The 8,812-nt window shown below is 22.6% G+C and overlaps 2 protein-coding genes across 4 annotated transcripts in view; one reads left to right on the top strand and one right to left on the bottom strand.

Annotated features, from left to right (window-relative positions):
- Positions 1-415: 415 nt before the first annotated feature.
- Positions 416-6,957, top strand: LOC112694519 (pentatricopeptide repeat-containing protein 1, mitochondrial). The gene is made up of 11 exons (XM_025570012.1): positions 416-459; positions 557-907; positions 973-1,113; positions 1,192-1,363; positions 2,465-2,613; positions 3,402-3,736; positions 4,031-4,154; positions 4,800-4,904; positions 4,981-5,111; positions 5,176-5,350; positions 6,674-6,957. The coding sequence occupies exons 2-11, from the start codon at positions 557-559 to the stop codon at positions 6,833-6,835; spliced, it is 1,845 nt and encodes a 614-aa protein (XP_025425797.1). The 5' UTR covers positions 416-459; the 3' UTR covers positions 6,836-6,957.
- LOC112694520 (serine/threonine-protein phosphatase CPPED1-like) overlaps positions 6,937-8,812 on the bottom strand; it is a 14,573-nt gene continuing 12,697 nt past the window's right edge. For 2 of the 3 annotated variants that reach the window (XM_025570014.1, XM_025570015.1), the window contains exons 3-5: positions 7,643-7,778; positions 7,301-7,578; positions 6,937-7,208 (exon numbers count right to left, since the gene is read on the bottom strand). In XM_025570014.1, the coding sequence (XP_025425799.1) occupies positions 7,012-7,208; positions 7,301-7,578; positions 7,643-7,778 (611 nt within the window). In that variant the 3' untranslated portion in view covers positions 6,937-7,011. Of the gene's footprint in view, positions 7,209-7,300; positions 7,579-7,642; positions 7,779-7,854; positions 8,222-8,812 lie in introns of those variants that run through there. The other variant, XM_025570016.1, reaches the window with a different exon arrangement.

Here is an 8,812-nt window from a genome sequence, read left to right as displayed (position 1 = left end):
TTACGAGTATAATATAATCAATATATATTATATACATTATATAAATAATCAATAGTGCAATTTTAAATTAATATTTTCAATTCTGTAATGAAATTTAATTTTTATTAAACGTAATGAAAAATGTTTAATTTAATAATTTAGTGTGTTCAACTATTTTATATAGTGTAAAGTAATATTGTTTTGCCAACCAAAAACATGGCGGATATATGATAATCTTGTGTCCCCGGGCTTCACTTCTCTCAATGGAAAACATCAGTAGTTCGTTATCTAGTATAATATAGATATCTGTGGCTTGTGGCTTGTGGCTTTAGCTTCTGATAAGACGAGCAAATGATAGCCGGAATGTGATTAATACCACAGATTACTCACAAATTTTTAAAATGAGTTAATTAGTTGTATTTACATTTAATTTATAAATATTAAATATTATAAATTTACAGTTCCGAATTGTAATTTAAAGTAAGTTGTCTAAAACAATTGTATCATATAATAATAATATAGCAATATTAATCTTTATTATTTCATTGTATACATTCTAATGTGTTGGTATTTTCAGATGATTATATTTAATCGTTTTATACGACAATTTATTACTATAAATTCTGTAAGGTTAAGTTTTAACCAGCAATGTTGTAAACATTTTCGTTGTATGTCTACAAATCATGATTTTCAATCTAAAGAATTTCGAAAAAAAACAGAGAATTTTACATTTAATACTGAACCAAATGCTGATGCTGATTCTGATGTTTTTGGAACATTAATTGATAATGTCGAAACTAATGATAAATTAGATATTTTACCCCTAGAAGCAGATGATAAAATACAATATGACAAAGATGAACAGCATAAAAGATTATATATTACTGAGTACCATAAAATAATTCAAGAACTTATTAAACAACATAAAGTAGGTATAGAATATTAAGGTTTACTTACATATTGGTTTGGGTATAAAATTAACCTTATTTTTAGATTGCAGAAGCAATAGATGTACTTGAAACAAGAATGTTAAAAGATGATAAAGCCAAACCAGATTATTATGTATATAATCTATTAATCGGTACTTGTGGTAAAGTTGGATATGTTCAAAAAGCTTTTAAATTATTTAACCAGGTTTGATTTATTTATAAACTATAATAATATTCAATTATGATCATTTAATACTTAGTTATATTTTTTATCTTAAACTAGATGAAAAAAAGTGGTATAAAAACTACACCAGCTACATATACATGTTTATTTAATGCATGTGCCAATTCTCCATATAAGGATGATGCATTAAAAAGAGCGAAACAATTATACAATCTAATGAGCTTGAAATCAATTGAACCTAACCTTTTTAATTACCATTCAATGATTAAAGGTAAAATAATCAGAAAATAAAAATAAAAATTAATTTTAAATTTTCAGTGTGTCATATTCAACATATAATTTATTAAGTTCCTTATAACTTTTTTTTTTTTATTACTTATTTATGTTTATTGATGTATAAACAATATAGGTAATTTTGGGTTATTAATACTACTCACCACCAGATAACCATATATCTAACTATAAATTTATTGATAATAATTAATAAAAATATATTAATTCATTAAATAATAATAAAAAAAATTACTTACTATTACTAAAGTCCTTGTAAAAAAATGTACTGTTGTTGACTAGATATTGTGAGGCAATATCATGTAAAAAAACAACAATTATTGATAAGACATTTGTATCTCTTTAATATGGAAGGATTAAGGATACTATGAAGAATACGAAGACATAGTTTAACAGAACTATATGAAAGTGTAAATTGTTATGAATTTTTGTCCTATAATATGTGTATGTATGTGTATGCATGTGACCAACAAAATTTAATCTCAATTAGCTTAAATCAACTACATATTGGTGTTTAGTTTCAACTCTGATCATATAACTTTTATTATTTTATAAGAAAAATCTTTCAATAGATTATGATAAAACACAAATTAATGATGTAAACAATATTGATAAAGTTTAAAAAATTAATTTATTTTCCATTTTCTTATATATATCTTTTACATTCATTCATGTTCTGCATATTAATTAATTATGTTCATAAATCTTATAATTTTTTAGTATATTTGCTTGTATCCTGAACAAAATTAGAACTATAATTTTCTACACTATGCTGGAATTATTATTTTTGTAAATTTTTGTATGCTCATCAACAGGAAGGAAAAAAAAACTTAGAGGTCTTTTTATTATCCACATAACTTAGTTTAAAACATTTTTTAGTTTCTTAACCTATTCTCTGCTGAATACTCATTATTGTTTTAATACATAAATTTATTATTACCAGAGTTATTTTTTTAACATATCATTTTTGATACATTTTATTATATATATATATATATATATATATATATACTATATAGTGATAAGCAATGATAAAAAAATATTTTTTTGTATTCTCTAACTATGATTTTGTTTTGAAAAGCTTTTGGGAGAACTGGAGATTTATTGACAGCATTTTCTTTGGTTGATGAAATGTTGAAAAAAAAATTCAAACTAAAAGATGAAACTTTCAATTTCCTCTTACAAGCTTGCATATCAGATAAAGAAGCTGGTTTTCGACATGCTCTACTTGTAAGTTTAAATAAAGTGTAAACTACTGTTTTTTTTTTCTTGTTAATTAAATCCTAAATAAGTTTAACTGTAAATAATAATTTCATTAAATTTATGCTTATGAATAATAATATTTTATTTGTTATACCTAATGGTTTTTTATAAATAAAATAAACTTATATTTTATAAAAATTAAAATAATGTAAACAGTGATAACAACTACAATTTCTTGTTGTTTAATTTTTTATTTTTTTAGTATATTTTTCTCATTATTATAAATGATTTGATTTATTGTGTAATTAAATTTAAAAACAATGTATTATTTATGAAATCCATTTGATTTAAATTTTTTTTTTTGAAATGTTAAGAACAACTTTAAGCAAGACTTAAAGAAACGTAAACAACTTTAAGCAAGACTTAAAGAAACGTAAACAACTTTAAGAAGAACTTTAAGCAACTTAAAATTAAACCAACTATTACTGTATACAATTTGCTATTATTTTTTGTTTTATTTAGAATACAATTTCTCTTCATTTTTTTCTATCACATTTATTATAAATATAGGTAATTAATATATTAAATTTTTATAGTAAACATTTAAGAAAATGCAAATTCTATGATTAGTAAATTAAGATAATTAGTAAATTATTGTTTTTGAGGTTAAGGCAAACAGGAGTGAAGTTTTTTGTACTAAAATGAGTAATTTATTTAGCCACAGTAATATATATAATATATGTGTATCTTTAAATTTAATTAAATACATTATTTTATTGTTTGATTTATATGTACATTTTAAAACTTTTTATAAGGTTTGGAGAAAAATGATTTCCAAGCATGTACGACCATCACTTTATACTTACAATCTTCTATTAAAATGCACTCGAGAATGTGGTCTTGGGGATGAATTTGAGACACGTAAAATTATTGGCCAAATCATTGATAATCCTAATTTATTAAAAATTGAATCTAAGTTCGAAGAATCTAATTCAAATACTTCAGAAAATAATAAATTCAATACATCATTTATATTAAATGGTAATAAAAATAATTTGTCTATTATTGAAAACAGACCTAATCTTTTAGATGTCAAACCATACTTTGGTGATATTATTGGTGTATCTGAAATACAAACTCCTGAAGAAAGGTAAAAAAAATATTTTATTTTCAACTCTTAAATTGTACTTACATAAAAAGAGTAAAAAAATTAATAAAATGTTTTGTAGATAATTTTCTTACATTAATTACTAATTATTATTGAATTTCTAAAAAATAAAAGTTCTTTTCTGGAATATTTTGTAAGTACAAATATAAATGATAAATATTTTCACCTACAGTAATACTTTAGACAAGAACTTTTAATTTTTCTATTATTTATTTTTCTTGATATTTGGAATATTTAATAATACTTTGTTATTATTGTTAATTTTTTTGTTTTTAGATTGTTGTTATTAGGTGGTTGTTCAGGATTCTTAAAAAACATGAAGATTAATAAGATAAAGCCAGATATTAAAGTATTTACTCAACTTTTAGAATCTATACCATCAACTTTAGTAGCTGAAAAAGTAAGTAACTTAATTTCATTAATAATTCTATAAATTATAGCAAATAAAAAAATGTAATGGAAAAAATATCATTAAAATAGTTGATTATATCATAAGCTGAACAAAATTAGTTTTAATACAAACATTTCTTATGAATAACTGGAAAAATATTTTTTAAATTATAATAACATGTACTGTATGTTTATGTATGAATCGATTATCTTGATATTTCTTAGAACATTTAAAATCAAATGTTATACTTATATTTAAAGAAAGAGGTACATTCAAATTGAGATATTAGCTCCCAATTGCATTATAATTTAAAATGTTGTAAAATTTATCATTGCTTCAATTCATTAAGATATTAATAAATCAAAAAATATTTTACAAATTATATAATATATAATATACATATTATGTATTAATATTATCAAATACATTTGCATCAAAACAAACTTTAAATATTTTCAAATTTATCATACACATTTTATTGAATCCACCAGAATGTTTATAACCAATTTAATTCAAAGAACATGTACTTAAATATAAATGAATATACTATGTAATATTAAATAATTATAAGGTAATAACTAATTATTTTTCTCTACTTATTTAAACTTGTATAATTTATATATATATATATATATTTATTTAATTCAATTTCAGAATCTACTAAATGAAATGCACAAAACCTCAGTTGCAATTGATATTGATTTTTGCAACATTCTCATTAAAAAGCGAAGTCTTCGATTTGACTATGCAGAAGCAAAGGTATAACCTGTAAATATGATTGTAATATCTATTGATTATAAGTTATTAATTATTAATTTGTAACATTTTTATTTAGAATGTATTAGATTTAATTAAATCAGAAAATTTGAGTGTGAATATTGTTACTTTTGGTGTCCTTGCATTGGGCTGTAAGAATAAAAATGAATCTAAAGATCTCATAAAACTTATTGCTGAATATGGATTTCGGTATGTCTATTCAGTAATTAATATTATGTTTAACAATACTCATTTACTTTTCATTCTATTTAAGAGTGAATGCAGAAATATTAGGTACAATGTTGGCACAAGCATGTTATCATTTCAACTTTTCCTATGTAATATATGTTATGAATATGGTCAAATATGAAGAAATCAAACCCAATAAAATGTTCATGGACCGTTTAAATCGTTTCCATGATAATATTAAAGACTTAATGAAAAAACGAGTAAGACAATATATTAATTATAATTCATCAAACAATAAATAAATACATTTTTAAATTTTGTTTTAAATTGTATTATATACATAACCTATTATCAATTTTGTTCAAGTTATTATTCAAGTAATGAAATATTCATTACTTGTTAAATTTAAAAAAGTACTGAAATTACATTTTTAATATATAACCATATAAAATGATTTAATATTAAAATATACTACTAAAATGTCTTAAATATTAGAAATATATTAAAAATACTTGATCTTATTACATTTTATTAAATATTTTTAACAATTTTAAATTTATTTTACCAATGTCTCTTCAAGTTTCTTCAGTCATTACTAAAAATGTAACTTATAAAATCTTTACCCAGAATTAAGTTATTTTTAAGTAATTTTTTTATGTAAGGCATCAAAATTGTTACTTTTTAAAAGTTATAAAACTAAATATTTATAACATATTTGAATAAATATATATATAATTAAATCATAGAATGTTATAATTTTAAAATAATTTCATTAGTTAGTGATAGTTTAATTTACTATTATCCCTTTAATAGTTAATTTTATGATCTTGAGTACATAAAGCTCTGTGACATTTTACAATGTATAATAAAGGATTTGGTGACTAAGTGGATAAGTTGTACTGTAACACATGATCACTGGTTCAAACTTAGTTGTCCGTGATTTCTCTTTTCATACTGGACTATAACAATGAGAGAAGAAATGGCCACCACCTTCCAAGTAACTTTTCCATAACACGAATTCTAACACAAATTTTTTAAAATATAATGACCCTGCTATATTTTTACCAAAGGACTCACAATGGACTTGTTGTTAAAAACATCTAATAAAATATATATTCAATTTTTTTTTCTTATGTATCATTAGGATTTGAATAGAAGAAAAAATAGATATGTTGTCTTTAATAAAAATAATTATTTTAATTATCAATAAACATGTATAAAAAGGAATAAATACATTTTAAACTCATTTATTTCAGCATTTAAACACACTGTAATTTCTTATTATATAATTAAAAATTAAAAAATCTGTTAATAATTAATAATTTTATCATTGAATAGATTTATTTTAGTTTAAAAGCTATGTATAAGTGTTATTTATATAAAAAATATAAAACTGTTAAGTGTCATATAGTTTTTTAAAACAAATATGCATAAATATAGATAAACAGCCTTTAAAAATAAAATACACTTAAATTAAACTATTATATAATAAATTAAAATAATTATTACTAAATATATAATCTTATTAAAAGAATATCTTTATTAAAATCTTAAGTATATTAATTATTCAATATTATTTTCAGCAAAATCAAGAAAAAGATGTTCCAAATTTCATTTATAGTTATTATTTCAAAGAAGGGTTTAGAAAATATCAGAATTTTTATAAAAAATGGATTTTAGAAGTAACTGTTGAAGAAGAACTACACCCTTGGGACCAATTCAAAAATCATAAAAAAAAAAATTAATCATTTACATAATCATTTGATTTTATGTTTTACAGTAACTAATACTATTTAAATATGTTTATTCATGTGGTTAAGTCATATTATTCATGCTATATAAAATATATAATACTTATTTTTTATTACTCAATAGATTTTTTATTTTATATACTGAAACATTTTACATTTAATCGTACATTTTAACCTACTGTTTCTGGCAATTGATCAAGTGGATAATAGGTATGTATAACATTGTTTTCATATACTTTAACAACTCTTAATCCCGAAGGATCTTCACTTGCTGTAGCTCCAATTGCATTAGTGGTAACTATTTCAAGGTTTTTATAGTATCTATTACAGTTTCTATGACAATGACCGCAGAATACATGGGACACACCTAAATTAAAATGTTTTTATTTAAAAGTGTATTTAATTATTATTATTAATTAATGAAAACAAAAAAAATATTTGTTGTTTTTCTTTACCTACCTGCTGAATTCATCTTTTCAAGCATTTCTTGTTTTAAATTTGTATCTATGTTAAAATATTTATTATCCTCTATATTATCAATAAACCACGGTACATGTTGAAATATAATTATTCTTTGACCCTTATGAGTATTCAGTTTTTCTGTTAACCACTTATCCTGTTTTTCCGAAAGTTCTTTTACATTACTACAGCTTGTATAATATTGAGAGTTTAGTACTAAAAAAAGTACTCCCCCACACCAAAATGAAAAATAATCATGCCCAAAGTTATGACGATACCTAAATAAAATTGTAAATATTGTGAATACTTGGTTACTATTCATATTTAATTACATAAAATTACTGGTCAATTGATTTTTCATCTGGAATATTACCAACATCATGATTTCCACATACACAAACAAGTGATATTGATGGATGTAAATTTGAAAAAATCTTCATGAAGTCATTGACTTGTAACTGATATATATCGTTATCATCTGGAATATATTTATATACATATATGTTACGGGCAAAAGTCAAAATTAGGCATATCTCGGCTTTTATCCAGCAAACCTTGTTGTAATTCGCTAAAAATAGTGAATATCATGTCGGCATTAAACGACCCCCATATGAAGCCATGTTTAGAAAAAAAATTAGCTTCTGATTAAAAATGTAAATGACGATAATAATTTGCTACAGTTTGTAAAAAATGAAAATAAAAACCAATCTGAAAAAAAGTAACATTTAGAAAAAGCTTCTGATGCACTAATGGTCCAAGCGAGAAAAATTAAATTTACGAGTGTTATCAAATATGTAATGGGTGATCACTGATGGAGGGAGTGCCTAGGTTCCTGTCTCAATTAGAACAGTATCGTGGGAGAGCGCGACGCTAGTGTTGCTCCGCCAGTTGGTTAATGTGTGGTGATTTGTTATAATTATGTTAGTTGTGTAATTGTGTTATTAAAGAATTTTATGCTTTCGTATGTCTTGATGAAATTATTATCTCAAATTAATAACATTATTACTGAAGTTAACACGAGTAAAATAAATTTCCACGTTTAACAGTTGAAATGGTAATGGAAATCCCAGTTCATTGTGTTGATAGAGGAAAAGTTGATGCAAATAACGTGTTAGGTGTTATACTAAGCTTTACGGATGATGGATTCTATAAAATAAGAACCAAAAATAGAATTTTGTCATCACAGAAACTAGATTTCAATTCAAGGAATCATTAATTACTAGCAATGATGTAATATCAAAATACCATTGAGGACTACCATTATTCAAAATTCATTAACTAGTTGACAAGGATTTGTTTTTTTGGGTCTCGCTAAACTAAGTGCACTACGGGATAATACAAATGTAAGCTACAAAATATTTTGTGTAGTTCCAAATTCCATGGTTCCAATTTGTGTAAAAAAAAATGTATAGAAATATATTAAGAGTACTTGACATAGTTATATTTTTATTATTATTTTAACGTATTCAATATTTGTAAAATAATATTTATTTTATAGTTATTTGTATTTAA

Source organism: Sipha flava, unplaced genomic scaffold (assembly GCF_003268045.1).
Source record: "Sipha flava isolate LNK unplaced genomic scaffold, YSA_version1 130_pilon_pilon, whole genome shotgun sequence".
In the NCBI taxonomy this organism is placed as follows: Eukaryota; Metazoa; Arthropoda; class Insecta; order Hemiptera; family Aphididae; genus Sipha; species Sipha flava.
Note: the sequence above shows the minus strand (reverse complement) of the source record. Positions and strands in the feature narration are given on the sequence as shown.